Source organism: Asterias amurensis, chromosome 19, assembly GCF_032118995.1.
Source record: "Asterias amurensis chromosome 19, ASM3211899v1".
Taxonomy (NCBI): Eukaryota; Metazoa; Echinodermata; class Asteroidea; order Forcipulatida; family Asteriidae; genus Asterias; species Asterias amurensis.
In genome coordinates this window covers 3,902,424-3,920,460 of record NC_092666.1, presented here as the reverse complement: position 1 = coordinate 3,920,460, position 18,037 = coordinate 3,902,424, and the positions used below count along the sequence as shown (strand labels likewise).

The following is an 18,037-nucleotide window of genomic DNA, read 5'->3' as shown; positions in this document are numbered from 1 at the left end:
ATCCACTGCAATCATTATTATAGTTCTTCAATCGGTGCACACTTCACAACAATACCCATCAAAGTAGTTGAATTCCTTCCTCCATGTTTGTTTAGCAAATCATCACTATACTTGGAATTTATCATTCAAACAGGGATATAGCATGCGTGCTTTAGTTAGTACGAAATCGGCACATGAACTTGAAGCACACTGAAGCTATTAGGTTATCTATTCGTTGTGCAAAGCAAACTCAATTTTATACAATTCATAAGATTTACAATGAAGATAAAATCTAATGTCATTTTCGGGTTCGCCCATCTCATTATTACACAGTGGTGTAATAGTACTGGCCTAGGCCAGCTGTGATTGGCTACACACAGGTCACCGACACCGCCATTATACTCGCGTGCCAAGTATGCAAATTACTATAGTAAGTGTCAATCATCCAAGTGCATGATGGATAAACAACATGCAAAAGTGCTTCCCGCTTCTTTTGTCCATAATGAGATTTTATCGTCTGCTAAAAAAATGAGCTGCTTGTAATGCACACAAACGAAAAGTCTGTCACAACAACTTTGACCAATGGCAGTCAAGTGTCATGCGGTATTTTACCTGCGTAGTAATGTAGGCCATTTTTAGTGAACATTGAGAAAAAATTATTTTGTAGTTTTCTGATCAAAATATTTCCAATGAACAAATTTATGCAAGATTTATTTCACAAACTTATTTTAAAGTCACTAAAATTGTGAAATTTTACGAGCGGATGAATAAGTTTTCGATGTCTTGCATTGGACCTTAATACAAAATAAACCGCATCCCTCAGTGATTCGCCCGCCACACAGTGCAGACGTTTTTCCCCCGTGCACGCGCGTTGTTACTTTTGCAGCTGAAATTCAATGGAAGAGGATTGTGGATTTATGCGGCGTCGTCTAAATTTACGAAACTAAAATGACTGGGAATTACTTCACATAGGGCAAATTACGGTAATTGATAACTCTTGCCTAGCTTCTTCTACTGTCTGTGTGGAATATGACACACTTAAATAAAGGTAAGAAACGTTTCAAATACATAACTATTTTGAGAGTATAGCCTATTCTAAAAACCGGTTCTATTTAATTTAGAGCCAATAATCAATTTAGCGCAAAATTAGAGTTTTTTGCGGGGCCGGAGGCAAGCAGATAGAGTAAGACTAAATAATAATAACGTTGTCAAATGTTTTTAGACCGGTGTTAATTTATCTTTGTTGTATATGCCTTATAACTTGTGGTCATATAGGCCCACATGTCATATTAATTACTAAATAAAACAGATAATTTATTACGCATAATCCTTCTGAAACAGGTGTTGTTGGCGGGGTAAATAAGCACTGAATAATGTCTAGACAATTCAAGTGTTGCAATTTTTTTTTACATTGCTTGACAATACAAAAATCACAGGTAAAAAAAAAAATGGGTGTCCAATCATTCGTATTACAGATAAAACAACAGGGTGTCACTAAAATTAAAACTTTGACTTACCAATTTGTCAGTCCTGTACGGTTGCCTTGACCTAGTTGACGTCTCGCTCGGCAAAGATATAATAGACTAATTGATTTGTTGGCAGAGCAGATCAAGAGTGCGAGGGCGGGGTCTATTAATTACGGAGGAATCAACTTGTTTTTATAACGGTCCGTTTGCAGAAGACGTGTGTATGTATCTCATATGTAGCCATTTCTGACAGCCTTCAAACTCAATGTTTGTGTTAATTATCAAAACCCTTAATTGTGTACTCATTTTCTTTCTGTGAGAATCGATATAAGGCTACAGGTAGGTATAGGCCCCTATCACTCAGCCACAAAACCACCGTACCGTGAAATTTCGAATACTCGCTCGGTTACTCCGAATCGAAAGAAGAAAAGCGCCCTCAAGAGTTGTCCCTTCGTCAAGTCCGTGTAAAAGTCAATGAATCTTGAAAATATAGCGCACACTCTTCAAGCTTCTTGGATTATCCCTACATATTACGGTGAGTGTATGAGTAGATTTGGTCAAGGCTTATATAAACTATATAGCTGTAGAGTATAATTGACATTTTTTTTTATAGTTTTGTTCATTATTTAAAACTTTTTTTTATAAATTACACCATCCATAACTGACTGTTTATAATCTGTCGGTCACATATCACCGTATCAGTATCACTCACCGTCACTGTAACTACTCTACTGTGTAGTGTAGTGTTACTTACTGGTGTATACTGTACTGAACTCTGGCTAGGGCCTAGCATAGATCAAGGAAGAGAGTAGGGAGTAGTACTGAGCATGCTGAGTAGTACTAACTAAAGTATCACACACCATGACACAACTTCACAAGTTCAAGTTATCGGTTGTTATGGTTAGTAGTGTTCACTGCCTGCACATGCATGCAAGTAAACAATAAACATCAATCAATCGTTATCGAATCGAATCGTATCATTTATTACTATTAGTTTTAGTACTATAGTGGCAATAGTAGTACTCTTGAGACAATGAGAGAGCGCAAATGTGACATGTAATAAATATCAATAACTTTTATTTTTAAATATTTCTTTATAGGCCTATTAATATTTCTTTTTATTTATTAAATAATATTACTGAAGTAATTATAACACACATTATATTCAGTCAGTGTGATATTAATTGTTTGTATTAATTAATATTTTTCTTTTTAATTTAATTAATTAACTTTTATACCTTATTATAAATTGGGATTTTAAGTATAATACAATAAAATTATACAACTTGGCAAACCTCTCGGGCTGTTTTAAAGTAAGTTTTCTATTTATCTACTAATGATAAAGTACGTGTAGCTCTTTAGATCCGAGACCACAATAAACACAATATTTTCATTTAAATTTTTACTGTTTAGCATTCAGGTTATAAGATTTTTTTGTAATAAATAAAACAAAATTAATAAAAAATTGTGGCCATGTAACAACAATAATAGCCTTTCTATTATTTGACAGTTCTAGAACTGCGTCTTATTGGTATTCAAGTGATTGGATGACCAAACGATCTGATGACCAAGTGAAAGCATGTCATCAAAAGTACCAGGAGGAATTGTGGGCGGAGCTAGTGGGAGTAGCACTGGGGGAGCAAGACGACGCAGGAGAAGAGGCAGGTCAAAGGTCAGCAATGATATCTCATTCCAATCTTTGGATCTCTTCCATAAACTCATTCCAATCTTTAGATCTCTTCCATAAACTACACTAAGGCTGTAAGGGTCTGTATTCGACACTGCCTGGGGCCAGTGATTTTCAATGTTTTAGCCTTTGCCAGTAAACTCCTGACCAGATGCAACTGTATGTCCAGCAGTTATACATTTTTCAATGGGAGACATTTGGGACGCTTGGTGGCAGCAGACTTACCAGGTAAAATCCATTGTTCTCGGTAATGTGCGCATGGTCGGAACTATGTAAGCAATGGAAATTTACCTGGTAAGTCTGCTGCCACCTAGCGTTCTAAAGTCTACCATTGAATAGTGGCAGAATAGGGGTCGCTGCCTCATATTTTTAACTGATAGGAATAATGTCCAAATGTTGACTTTGAGTTGCGGGTACAAAATACAAATCCGTTGTGTATTAAAATCAAAACAAGTTAAACTGTATCAAAAGCTCTTTCTTAATGAAGATTCTGGTCAATTGTGAAATAAATTCTAGCCTGGTAAACATTTTGAGCTACAAAGTTCAAGCCTTGTCTTGTGAATTTTTCGATCCCTGTCATAAGAAGGTAGGCTGGACTGTATTTAGGACAGCAACTGAGGATCATGACATCCTCAAATGGAGAATTATATAAGGAGGACTTATGTCTGGACTTTTTCTGTTTCCTTAAGACGCAGGAAGATCTAAGAGATGAGACAAGTTCTCCTCAGCTGAGTAAGCCAACAATAATTCTTGCCAAATCTACTGCATCTCAACCACAGGTAAGAAGAACATTAAAGGAACACGTTGCCTTGGATCGGTCGAGTTGGTCTTTGAAAAGCGTTTTGTAACCGTTTGTTATAAAATGCATGTGGTTGGAAAGATGTTGTAAAAGTAGAATACAATGATCTACACATATATGCCTCGAAATTGCATGGTTTTCTTTTTACCTCGTCCAATAACACGCTCGGCCATTTATTGGAGTCAATGTATTGACTCCCATAAATGCTTTTTATAGACCAACTCGTCTTATCCAAGGCAACGTGTTCCTTTAATCAATATAATGTTAAATTGTTGCCATACCTACTGCTAAAATATATGTAGGATTTCTTTTTTTGTACTGCCTCTAGCTACTGGGCAAACTCAGTTGTCTAGTTGGTACGACACTGCTCTAGAATTTCAAAAAGATCATGGGTTCAATTCCCATGATGAATATGCCTATGATTGTTTTCACCGAACTCAGGAAAGTACTGAGTATTTACAGTGCTTACATATTTGGTGTATGGTCAAAACCAAATTATTAAAAAAAATAATTCTTTTTTTTTTGCAGAGTAAATCAGATTTGTATGGCTCATCACCAGAACCAGGGGGTGCTAGCCTTTCATCCCAAACAGGTGAGCCTGCAAAGTCTACTCCTCAGTTTAAAATCAAAGCTCGGCCCAGTGAATGTACTCCCTATAAACCCATTCCAACTTTCCCACAAGCCAACTCCTCATCAATGAACTATCAATCTCCTGTTACCACGGCAATATACGCATCGTCCCCGTCACAGGGAGATGCAGGACAGTCTGGTGCTGGTAGTTACTCTGCAGCTTCAAAGCCTGCGGGTCAGGTGACAAGACCACTTGGACAGTCCAGTGCGACCCCAGTGTTTACCATAGAGGGTAAGTAGAAATACACAACCTAGGACCTATATGTAATTTTTGCTGTTAACCTTTTTCTGCTAAGCAATACAAGGATACTTTAAAGACAGTGGACACTATTGGTAATATTGTCAAAGACCAGTCTTCTCACTAGGTGTATTTCAACATATATGCATAAAATAACAAACCTGTGAAAATTTGAGCTCAATCGGTCGTTGAGTTTGCGAGATAATAATGAAAGAAAAAACACCCTTGTCACACGAAGTTGTGTGCTTTCTGATGCTTGATTTCGAGACCTTAAATTCTAAACTTGAGGTCTCGAAATCAAATGCATGAAAAATGACTTCTTTCTCGAAAACTACGTCACCTCAGAGGAAGCTGTTTCTCACAATGTTTTATACCATCAACCTCTCCCCATTACTCGTAATCTAGAAAGGTTTTATGATGATAATTATTTTGAGTAATTACCAATAGTGTCCACATATTTCTCTTTTACCAAATTTTGTCTCCTTTTCTGACCATGTAACTAATCTTTGTTATTGCTGAAAGTGTCGCGGTCGAGTGAATAAGAGCACCAAACCTAGTTGTAGCGTTTGTGTCTTAAGCAATAAGATGGTTTGTAAAGCCGTAGGTCCTGTGTGTTGTGAGTGTATATGTAAAAGAACCCAGTGCACTTATTGAAAGGAGAAGGGGGTTGGCCCTGGTGTTCCTGGTTTGATTAGCTGCATATTGCGCTATAGCTATGGTGCTTTGTAAAATGATAAGTCGTCGATTTCGCAAAACTCTTCCTAACTTAAGACTAATCTTAGGACTTAGGACGAGTCCCAACCCTTCACTGTAGCATGCAGACCTTAAGATTAATCCTGAGTTAGGACGAGCTACTCGTCCTAACTTGAGATAAGACAAGTCCTAACTCTTTGTGAAATCGACCCCAGGTCTCATACGTCAGTACTACGTTCAGCATGTTTAACTCCACATTTGGTTTGCGGTAACACCATGTGTGTATCGACTTGCCAGATAAAATCTGTTCTTAGAGAACTATCTTTCTTTATTCTACTACCGTGGAGGAAAATACTGCAGCGCATAAGGACCTCACGGTGATGGTCAATTATTATCATTATTATTACCTACAGTTCCTGTCCACAATCGACTGACGGCACCACCAGACATGAAGCAAAGTGTGAAACTAGTGGATGATAACCTGCAGTGGTGTGACAATGGCATGGAGGTAAAAACTTACTTTCATAAAGTCAGTTTCCCTTGTGGTTCATTACTTGATATTTGAAATAGTTGTGTCCCCTAAAGGTGATTCCCTCTTTCGTGGATCGTTTTATTCTACCTTTAAAACATGTTTCTAACAATATGCATTTTATAACAAACAATTTTCATAGACCAACTCGCCCGATCCAAGGCAACAGGTCCCTTTAACATTGGACAGCAGCCCTGAGCCCAGTTATTTGAGAGTCGGGGCCAGTAAACTTTTGACTGTACAAGTCAAGCTGTCTGTTAAATAATAACACCTCAATGCATTTTTAATTTAAACTGATCAATACAAATACATATCTTTCACTTCTGTTGAGTATTAAAGTTATTACCCGTATTAGAAAAGTAGTATAAATCAATCTTCTCCAAGTGCTTGTTCCAAAAACCAAAAACAGCTCAGTTGTGAAACTGTGTAGACAGTGTTCTCATTTTGATTTCAGTCATGTAAGAAATTCTCTGGTCCAGTAAAAAGCCCTGCAGTCTTGTGTATGTTTTCCACTAAATTTTTAGTTGCCCTGGTAGTGGTAAGAATTATGTTGTGTGTAAATTTGTTATTTTTAACAAATCCTATATTCTTTCCTCTCCTAGATGTTACTTGACCACACTGATTTTCTAGTAGTTGGTGTACTGGGGTTACAAGGTAGTGGGAAGTCCACTCTGATGTCCATACTGGCTGGAAGTAGTGTCAGTGACAATAAAAGGTATATCTCTTAAATGTTCATTGTTATATTAATTACCGTACATACAAAGTCTCTGCTGCGACACGCCACCAAAAGATGCTAAAACACAAACAAAACAGCAAGGTACATGTAGTGCCCACATTAGGCCGTGTCCGAAACAACCACTGCGGCTACAGCTACTGCTAGATAGTGCTCGTCTGCCTACTCTTCAACACTTCCAGGCGTGCTACTAATCTACAAATCCCAGCCATATCTCGTTCCCCTCCCCCCTGCCCCCTTTCAATGCTGGTTCTGATTGCACGGATTGCATTGCACGGACTGCACAGTATTCTGCGTTATGGTTAATGTTGAACGAAGGACTGTAGAGAGAAAGTTTCTTGTCAGGGGAAAGTGGACATGGAGTGGTTTTATGTAACGTTGGAAATGGTTGGCCCAAGCAGTTTGGCCGCGATTGTTGCTGTAGCTGTAGCTGAAGTCACCGTTACAGACATGGCCTTTGACTCTTTTGAAATGTTTTCATTTAATTTCCAGTCCCTATATCTTCAAGCCACAAACTAGAGAGATCAGGAACCAGTCTATGCACCAGACTACTGGTATTGACTTCTATGTTACCAATGAAAGAGTAATGATTCTGGATACGCAACCGGTACTCAGCTCTTCAGTAATGGACAGCTTAATGAGCCATGAGAAGAGTCTGCCGCCAGACGTGACATCGGCTGAAAACTGCAATGAAATACAGGTAACTACACAAATTTTTTAAAGGCACTGCTGCCGATTTCACGAAACACTATCTCCAGTTAGGATGAGTACTTTGTCCTAACTTAGAATGGGTTCAATGCATCCTAGGGTCTATGGATTCGGACCTTAACTTGTCCCAAGTCCTAAGATTAATCCAAAGCTAGGAAGAGTTTGGAGAAATCAACGGCTGGACACCTTTGGTAATTGTCAAAGACCAGTATTCTCACTTTGTGTATCCCAACATATGCATAAAATAACAAAATTTTGATTCAATTGGTCGATGAAGTTGCAAGAAAATAATGAAAGAAAAAAAAACACCCTTGTTGCACAAATTTGTGTGCTTTCAGATAACTGTAATAACAACATTCAGGTCTGAAGCCTGTATGCTTCGTTTTTGAAGGGACAAGGGCACCAAGGCATTTCTCCTTGGTAAAGGGAATAAGGAATTTGTAAATTTCTGCTGGAGCATCTCAAGGGCACCAAAGGCAATGACCATGGAGCAGGGAGGCAATCCCCTTAATTGCCTACGTGAAGTATCAGGCCAGCCATAGTGATTGCTTTGTATTCAACAAATTCAACACCTTTTTTGAATAATAATTTATTGTGTAATATTGTTACAAACTGTGGCTATTTGTTTGTGCTTTACGTTAATGACTTTGTGAGAATACTGGTCTTTGACAATTACCAAAGGTGTTCAGTGCCTTTGATGCAAGAAAAATATCAATGTAGGATTCAAATAGTAAAAAAAATACATGACTTCTGCTACAATTATATTCCTCATGTCTTTATTTTGCAGTCTCTTCAGCTTGCCTCATTTCTTTTGACGGTGTGTCACGTCGTCCTCATTGTTCAAGATTGGTTTCTGGACATTAATCTGGTAGAGTTCCTCAAACGAGCTGAAATGTTGAAACCCCCTACTCCTAGCCCTAGCCCAGCATTGGAAGGTTCCAATAACGAGGAAACAGAAGACTTCTTCCCAAATGTTGGTAGGTACCATTGTTTTACAGGGGTGTATCACAATAGAAGGATTGTTTGGTTGAAATAGGTTGGTACTTTTCACTTTACTTGTTCTGGATATGTATTGCACCGTTCTGCTGGACCGCCAGAACGTTCCATATGAACCAACGAAATTGCCCGATAGCTAGATGCAGTTTGAATTAGGAGACAGTTCAAATAAGGATTCGAACTGCCTCTAGCTGCCAGACAATCTTGGTGGTCTAGTTGGTTAGACACTGCTCTAGAATTGCAAAGGTCGTGGGTTCGAATCCCACTCAATAAAAATAAAAGACGCATGTAATCTTGTTCAAAGACCTGGGGAAAGTAGTTAGTATATTGTATTTACATACATCGGTGTAAGGGTAAAACAAAATTAATAGGAATTATATGGTTGAAGTCCTTCTAAGGGATATGGTGGTAAGATGCCTTGTACTTAATAAGTTCCTACTTTTTTTTTTTATTGCATCAGTGTTTGTGTTGAACAAAGCAAGGCAAGAAGACTTCCAAGTGACAGCTGTTCAGTCAATGCAGGAAAGTATAGCCAAACTCTTCAAAGATTCAAAACTTACTCTCCAAGGTATGGTTCTATCAAATCTGGGCCCAATTTCAAAGAGCTGCTTTTGCTTAAACAATTTTTGTTATTAAGCAAAAATAAGCAGGATACTAGCCACAGATAATGCATGTGAGATGGTAATTTGGCTGGTAAACTTATTCTGATAAGCATAATTTTGTTATGCTTAGCTACTTTGTTGTGCTTAAAGGGAAGGTACACTATTGGTAATTGTCAAAGACCAGTCTTCTCACTTGGTTTATTTCAACATATGCATTAAATAACAAACCTGTGAAAATTTGAGCTCAATTGGTCATCGGAGTTGGGAGAAAATGAAGAAAGAAAAAACAACCTTGCCACTTACTCCTGGGGCTGAAACAGGGTTACCTTCTTCACAGTCCACAAGGATGTAGGCATGGGTATCACCCACTAGGAGCCTGGTTTGTAGAGCATGATGTACTACCTTACAATTTTTTACGAAGCAATTATGATTAGGAACACTTATCACGGTAAACTAGGGGTTAACCCAAGGGTTTCTGGTTCACACAGCAAGCACCTTTGCTTACAAGTTTCCTCGGGCTTGCGAGCTGCAGTGATTAAGTTCACTTATGAGGCATCCTTAAGCTCGGTTCATACTTCCTGGGAATGCGAAGCGAATGTTGACGTCACAAATTCGCAACTAAAAATTTGCAGCAGTTCAACTCTGCCCAACTCACTTGCAAATATAGCTACGAAGGGAGGGTTGTGACATCAAATTCACGTCAAATTCGCATTCGCATGAAGTATGAACCGGGCTTTAGTTTTATTACTTGAAATAAGTTGATAATGAACAATTCTTCTGATGTTGTCAAATATAGGAACAGCGTCAGTAGCTCACACAAAGCTCCTACCAGGTCTAAACAGAAAGAATCTACCACTGGATGTGAATTTGTTTGTGCTACCAAGATTTGATAAGACACCTGCAGAGAACTCGTCATCGGAAGGTAAGGGTGTTGCCAAAACTAAAGGTTTCTCCAACCTATTCTCTTTAACCCTTTGCATGCTACCATTCATTACACACACTATTCCCTGCCCGCTGGAATCTTTTTGCACAATCATTAAAATTACACACATCTGTACTCGAAAGCATTTTTCTGTGTGAAGGAATTATTTTATTGCAAAATGCAAAATAAGATAAATGTAGAGTATAATACGGACAACCAGTTAGTTCAAACAGAATTGAATTCGAGTACATAATTTATTAAGTACACACTTCCAAAGCACAGCGAAAGATGTCCCCAACACCATGGACAGTTCTATCCTGTTTCCCTTCTTGCATAGGAAAGCTGCCATCGCTATTGTCAGATTCGGCCCCATCTTCCATAGATATGTGTCCGTTATCTGGCCCAATGTCAACAGACATAACCCCACTCAAGTATTATCATCTCTATCGTCTCCCAAAACATCCTTAGACTCTTATTTTCCAAAGCTAGAATCCGCGAAAATCTTCCAGAATGCTGCCTGCGGCGTCCATTGTTACTCCATTTTGTTTGACGGTGAAAACAGTCACCGAAAAACTCAGAAAATACAAGATTTTTTCATGAAAAAGTGTCGCGTATTCGTTCGTAACATGTTCTCTGTGTATCAAAGTGTATAGAAAAGTACCCGGATGGATGTCAGGGGTCAAAAGAAAGCTTGATTGTGTGCAAACAAATAGCACGTTGTGATGGGCGCAAATATGCGCCTGCAGCAGTGAGGGAATAAACGTTGCGGGCGCAAATTTGCGCCCGCAGCACGCAAAGGGTTAAAGGGTGTAGGACAAAAAACACAATGTCCACAGATTTACACTAAACTTACACAGTTTGAAGATAATGATAGTAGAAAGCTTCCCTGAAAATATGACAAGCTGAGGTGCTGTAGTTTTTAGGAAATGAGTAAAACAATGTCGTGAAAATTATTTTAAGCATTTACGAACATATTTTCATGACATTGTTTTACTCATTTCACAAAAACTACAGCACCTCAGTTAGTAATTTTTGAAAGGAAGCTTTCCACTATCATTATCTTCAAACCCTGTAAGTTTAATGTAAATCTATGGACATTTTGAAAGAGTACCCAAATCCTTTAATAATCATAAGAAGAATCGGTTCTTCTGGGGACTAAGGAAGGATTTTAAACTTTCTATTCATATATCTTTTTTGAGTAGTGTTGGTTCTGAACTCTTTTTGGTAATAAACCAGCCCCGCTCATTGGCTCCCTCTTCATTGTTCATCCATTGTTTTTTCTGTGTGCTTTCTGCTTCTCTCTCTGCTTGTTTTTGACTGTTTCTGTTTCACCAATATATCTATTTATCTGCGATATGTTGTCATCCAGCTTTCAATGAAGACTTTGTTAGAGTCAAAATGTCAAAACATTAAAGGAACACGTTGCCTTGGATCGGTCGAGTTGGTCTTTGAAAAGCGTTTTGTGACCGTTTGTTATAAAATGCATATGGTTAGAAAGATGATGTAAAAGTAGAATACAATAATCTACACAAATATGCCTCGAAATTGCGTGGTTTTTTTTTACCTCGTCCAATAACCGGTCGGCCATTTATGGGAGTCAAAATATTGACTCCCATAAATGGCCGACCATGATAGTTTGCGACGTAAAAAGATCACCGTGCAATTGTGAGTGATACTTGTGTGGATCAATATATTCTACTTTTAAAACATCTTTCTAACCATATACATTTCATAACAAACGGTTTCAAACGCTTTTTATAGACCAACTCGTCCGATCCAAGGCAACGTGTTCCTTTAACCATTTTTAGCTAATTCAAATATTCTCTTGGATAATTTCATTCTCTCAGCTTGTTGCCATGGGGGACTTTGGCAGCAGACTTAAGGCCAAATGCGTTCCCTTTGCGTCGTGATCGTTATCGTTTTCTTTATCGCTGCAGTGTGGCTCGGCCTTTACCAGGTAAAAAAAACCATGCTCAAAACTAGTAGTTACCTGGTAGGTCTGTTGCCACCTACCGTTCCAAAGTCCCCCATTCGAAGCAGCAGTGGGTGTAATTTGTTTCAGATTTGTAAATTTGTGTCATATAAATCTGTATTACTGCTTGCTATTCCAGACCATTCTATTCTGCTGAGTCTGTTACCGGTCTCCTATCAAGGCCATCCAAGTGTAGAACTCTTAACCAAGGCATTCCGGAACCAGATTTATGGAGCTGCTCGAACGTCTCTGACACACACTTCACTCACAGAAAAGAACTGGTGAGTAGTAGGAGTGCAGTTGACACCGGATGTTTAGGGCCAATGATTTTCCGCAATCACGGAAAACGGGCGGAATTCGCAAAATCTGCTCTTTGAAACGGTAAAATGGATTTCAGTTCTTGTTTTTTTGCAGGGATCAGTCAATGAGCCTGTGCATTGAAGTAAAAATGATTGCCAACTCCGGAACTGAATTGGCCGTTGATTAGAACAAAAAATTACTATCTGAATCTTTATTGTTTTCGTTAAAAAGTTTTTTCCCTGCACAATTATCATTTACAACCCTTAAATCTATTACAGAAACAGAATTTATTATGTCTGAAACAGAGTTCATGTTTTTTTTTACAGATTTTGCACTTTTCTGAAACAGAAAATCAGTGGCCCTTGGTTTATTTTCCAAATATTTTGACTTCTAGAATAAGGTTGACGTGCAAAGGTTGACGAAAAAATAACATTAATAAATTATTCATCAAGCAAAGTAAACATTATCCATTCTCCTTTTTCAGGTTCCATTACGCAGCACGGACCTGGGAGGCAATAAAGAAATCCAGTCTCATGTCAGAGTTCAACAGACTTCTGACCTGATGAGCATTCCCTCCCCAGGGGGTAATACAGATCAATGCTGTTGATTCTCCAGGAGGTAACTTACTGCAGTTCAAGAGTCGGATGTGAGTTGAGAATTTCTTTGTCCAAAGAATGTTTGATGAATATTTGGAGTATTGGTTAAAACTCTGTGGACTTTTGCAGAAGTGGCCAGTCGTGGAACATTTGAAATGGTTAAGAGGAAGTTGAATAGAATTACAGCCTGGAGCAAGTTCCAGTGCCCATATTTAGTTGACTACCGACCAGCAACCTAAATGCGCAGTGCGCACTCACTCATACGACTCGTTTGGAAGCCTAAACAACCATCTACAACCATCGGTACCACAGCATATAACACTCTATTGCCTTCTGCCTTTTCGCTATAGTGTCACTGGTTCCGCTCTGTGCTTTACGCATGTTAGCATGGAACAGGCTATCAAGACCACAGAAGAAACCATGGTCCTGAGGCTGGTCGCAAATGGTCCACCACAGGTTGACCAGCCTGAGTTCATGTCCAAATAGTCAACCTTAAGTTAACCGTGGTATATACTCAAACTTGCTCCTAACAAGAGGGATGTTAAAGTGGCTGTGAACAAAATGCAACTTCAGCAAATGGTGTTTACAGCAACAAGAATTTTCAGCTTCACACAGGTTCTTGGTAGCCACATTAGTGGACAAACACCTGGATGTAGAGAAGCAAGTTATGGTTAAATGTCGTTCCATGGACCCAACACTGTGATAAGCATCCAAACTATGATAATAAATGGGGTTAAAGTGAATACATCTTAACCCCATCAGATACTCATTAAAACATCTGGATGTAGAGAAGCAAGTGATGGTTAAATGTCATTCCATGGACCCAAGCACTGTGATAAGCATCCAAACTATGATAACAAATGGGGGTAAAGTAAATACATCTTAACCCCATCAGATACTCATTAAAACATCTGGATGTAGAGAAGCAAGTGATGGTTAAATGTCATTCCATGGACCCAAGAACTGTGATAAGCGTCAAAACTACTGATAAATAATGGGGTAAAGTAAATACATCTTAACCCCATCAGATACTCATGATGTAGAGAAGCAAGTTGTGGTTAAATGTTATTCCGTTGACCCGAGCACTTTGAACAGCATTACATAGGAACCCAAACTCTCAAGCACTTGGGAACCTTTGTTGAGTTCAGTGCAAGAGCCCGCTATTCTGACACCAAAAACGATGCTAATAAAATTGTCAACAGATCTTAAAGGGAGTGTATCTGCTTGGTAATCGCTCTTAAAATTAGTGGCGGTAAAAACTTTCTTGTTTAGAAGAATAGCAACTTTCAATAATATAAAGTATTTTGAGAATCATTTCACTTGAAAATATGTACTTTTTCAAAATGTGTATTCCAATTATCTCAAAAAATGCTAGCAGCATTTGAAATGAACATTTCAAAGGTTAGTTTTATTGTATACATCTACATTTCTATATGATTAAAACAACCGAGTGGTTTAAAAATAAGCAAAGGTATACTTTCCCTACAAAAAGATTTTGGATTAAGATTTTGTGCAAGCTTCATCCTTATTGTTGTCAAGTTTTGTTCATCAAGTGTTGAATATAACAAATCTTAAGTGTTTTCTTCTGAATTGCAAAAAGGAAATTGATTATTTGACGTTCATAATTCTCGTTGAATATTAAACTTGTACGTAATTTCAAGTGTTGTACACAATGTTGTTTCATTGCTGTTTGTGTTCAGAGTACTAGAGGAGGTCAAACCTTTTTATAAAACTAATATTCTTTATCCCCGATTTAACATCTCTTATATCGTTGCGGTACACGCTGCCAAAAACATTGGATTCAAACTGCCTCTAGCTACCGGGCAACCTCGGTAGTCTAGCTGGTAAGACGCTGCTCTAGAATTGCAAGGGTCGTGGGTTTGAATCCCACCCGAGTAACATGCATGTGATCTTTTTTTCACAGAACTTGGGGAAAGTATTGAGTATACAGTGCTAACACACATCGGTGTATTGGTAAAAACCAAAATTAATAACAATTTTCCTGTTAGTTGTGTTGTCATTTTGCCTTCGAGAAAGACTCTGCTAGGGTTGAAACGTCAGGCCACTATTTTACAGTTCAAAGTAGTTACACTCGCCATAAACTACAACACCATCCTTGGACTCGAGGATCGTGGCGTTGTTGAGTTGACAGATCTTGTCTGGACCTCCCTGCCGAAGGTTGAAGGAGCGGCATCGTGGCTCCGCCCAGCACGCCTTACCACACTCAATGACTCCGTTAACCGTTACACTCTTGATCTCATGGCCGAGCAGACACTGCCGTTTAAAGCCACCGTCTTCACCCATCCTGAGAGAGTAGATATGGTGAACTTGATGCGGCATCTCACATATGACAAATTTGTCATCACTGCAATGATCCGCAACTTGCCAGTTTCCACCATTAATCAATGACATGAAGAGGCATCTGCTTTGACGAGACAGAAAGACAATCCTTACTGGTGAATCCATATATGTTTTGTCTGCACATTTCACACCCCAATCTGTCGCAAATCTACATCCAACCCACAGACCGCACTCGGTATCAACGCAATCCTGCTGCCATTTATGTATCATGTCATTTTCGTCCTTGGTACTTGGGACCACCAAGTTACTCTGCGGTCGTCCACAAACTCTCCCAGCCTCTGATCTGTTGAGTTTCTCTTCAAGAAAAATGTAACATGAGTCACTCCAGCTTTTCCACTTGGGTGGACAATTAGCTGTGACTACATAGATGATGCAAACACCTACCAAAACAGCAGGAAAATTATTCAAAAGTCTTGACATTATTGAGACTTGTAATGTTGCCTCAAATGAAAGAGCTGATGGCATTAACACAGACTAACAGCGCCGATCTGTTGAGTTTCTCTTCAAGAAAAATGTAACATGAGTCACGCCAGCTTCTCTATCAGGTGGTCAATTACCTAGTTACTTTGAAGACCGTTTGTAAACAATTGTTTACTCCGCCGTTTTTTCTTCAACTTGTTTCCTTCAAAATCAATAAGTTCGCTCTTGGGGAAATCATTGACCAAGTTCTAATACTGAAACGGAGGTTTAAATACACTGTCGTCATAAACACATCCATACAGGATTTTCTGGCTGCATTTTGCTCATCCCTTCACGCTCCCTTCGACAAACTAACTTTTATTTGTATTTTGTATTGTCATTAGCCTTTGGGGATGTATCCTCTTTGGTCGACACGAAAATTAGCATTGTCTGCACATTAATTTTAACTGTCTATTGTCACTGACAAAATGCATTAATAGCTATTTCGTTTACGACTTTTCTCTAATGATCATCAGTACCTAAGTTAAAGGCACTATTGGTAATTACTCAAAAGAATTGTTTGCATGAAAACTTACTTGGTATACACGAGCAATGGAGAGCTGTTGATAGAAAACATTGTGAGAAACGGCTCCCTCTGAAGAAACGTAGTTTTTGAGAAAGAGGTAATTTCTCATTCAATTAAAAGACTTCAGGCCTGAAGCCTTTTTGAGACGCTGAAAGCACACTAATTTTGTGCAACAAGGGTGTTTTTTCTTTTCTTATTCTCTTGCAACTTCGATGACCAATTGAGCCCAAATGTTTACAGGTTTGTTATTTTATGCAAATGTTGGGATACACCAAGTTAGAATACTAGTCTTTACCAATGGGAGACTTTGGGACGCTAGGTGGCAGCAGACTTACCAGGTAGATTTCCATTGTTTACGTAGTTCTGAGCGTGCGCACGTGACCGAGAACAATGGATTTTACCTGGTAGTTCTGCTTCCACCAAGCGTCCCAAAAGCCTCCCATTACCAAATGTGTCCAGTGCATGCCTTTAAGAGAAAAGCTTCAATGGAGTTTTCGTCATGGCTCATGGAATAGACTTGTATGGGTCATTGTATTAATACTCATTTTGTCCTTGAAAATGGCAAGATGAATACCCATTCTCTGTAGTTAATGACAGAAAGCCAATTGAATTGGGTTTGTAAATGCAGTAATTATTATTATTATTATTAATTGGTAGGGTTGTCTCTAAAATAACAGTCAATTCAATGTTAATTCCCTAGTTTGAGTACTCCTACAGTTATAGCAAACTAATCATTAAGTTGATGAGATGGTTTTGTTGGTTTGATAATCTCTCAGTTCAATGTTAATTCCATAGTTTGGGTTTCCCATACAGTTATAGTTTGGGTTTCCCATACAGTTATAGTTTGGGTTTCCCATACAGTTATAGCAAACTATAAGTGGGCAGATAATATGGTTTTGTTGGCTGGAACATCATTCAAAGCCAATTGAATTTGTACAATGAAGTAATTAGTGTTGTTGTCTCTAAAATAACAGTCGATTTAATGTTAATTCCCAAGTTTGGGTACTCTTACAGTATAGCAAACTAATTATTAAGTGATGAGATAGTTTTGTTGGTTTGGTACACCATTCAAAACTAAACAGATTTGTAAAAAGCAGTTATTAGTGTTGTTGTCTCTAACAGTGGATTTCATATTAGTTCTCTTACATTTAGAGCAAACTAATCATTAAGCTGATAAGATGGTTTTGTTTAAATGTATTGACTTTAAAACGTGTTGTTTTGCTTTTTCTCGGGTACTAATTGACAAAATGGTGTTTCAAAATACAGTTTGGTGACCTCTAAGTTAATTATAAAGTGCAGACAAGGAGCCCGATGAATGACTTTTTATAAAAAAGACGGGATTTTAAAATGAAAATAAAAACGCCCTTAGCCATAAATTTGTGATTATATTCTAAGGTCATACGGTTAAGTTTGCTTTTACCAAGAAACGGATGTCATCCAGATGTACTTAAAGTCATTAATCTGAACGAGAATCTTGTCATGTGATCCCTTCATGACGTCATAACAGCCACTGAGTTATTTCACTGAATACCATTTAAAGGCACTGGACACTATTGGTAATCACTCAAAAAGCATAAAAACTTACTTGGTAACGAGTAATGGGGAGCTGACAGTATAAACCATTGTGAGAAACAGCTCCCTCTGAAGTAAGTCGGGGTAATTTCTCACTAATTGAATCTTGGATAGATTATGTGCTGTGCTGTGCTTTCTGATGCCTGAAGCCTTTCTCAGATTCAAATTTCTTTGGAAATATTTTACCCTTTTTTCTCTTAAAACTGCATTACTTCAAGTTTCTAAACGTGTTTTATAATATCAACTGCTCTCCAGTTATCATACCAAGT

The 18,037-nt window shown here is 38.3% G+C and overlaps 1 protein-coding gene across 3 annotated transcripts; it reads left to right on the top strand.

The window, feature by feature from the left end:
* Positions 1-1,879: 1,879 nt before the first annotated feature.
* On the top strand, positions 1,880-14,495 carry LOC139951702 (nonsense-mediated mRNA decay factor SMG9-like). 3 transcript variants are annotated; one of them, XR_011787824.1, is made up of 13 exons: positions 1,880-1,980; positions 2,956-3,117; positions 3,822-3,911; positions 4,460-4,793; positions 5,906-6,000; positions 6,624-6,736; positions 7,247-7,454; positions 8,250-8,439; positions 8,919-9,026; positions 9,857-9,982; positions 12,094-12,235; positions 12,739-12,900; positions 13,201-14,495. XR_011787824.1 is itself a non-coding variant. In XM_071950728.1 (12 exons), exons 2-12 carry the CDS (start codon positions 3,025-3,027, stop codon positions 12,815-12,817), a joined length of 1,572 nt encoding a protein of 523 aa, XP_071806829.1. In that variant the 5' UTR covers positions 1,880-1,980; positions 2,956-3,024; the 3' UTR covers positions 12,818-14,495. The 3 variants fall into 3 exon arrangements, 2 of the variants coding, with proteins under 2 accessions (XP_071806829.1, XP_071806828.1); XM_071950728.1 differs by having other exon boundaries at positions 3,828-3,911; positions 12,739-14,495; XM_071950727.1 differs by having other exon boundaries at positions 12,739-14,495.
* The last annotated feature ends 3,542 nt before the right edge of the window (positions 14,496-18,037 follow it).

Coding starts and splice junctions, on each gene's coding strand:
- LOC139951702 (XM_071950727.1), top strand. CDS start 3,025: ATGTCATCAAAAGTACCAGGAGGAATTGTGGGCGGAGCTAGTGGGAGT. Junction 3,912..4,459: donor CTACTGCATCTCAACCACAG/GTAAGAAGAACA, acceptor TTTTTTTTGCAG/AGTAAATCAGATTTGTATGG. Junction 9,027..9,856: donor TTCAAAACTTACTCTCCAAG/GTATGGTTCTAT, acceptor TGTCAAATATAG/GAACAGCGTCAGTAGCTCAC.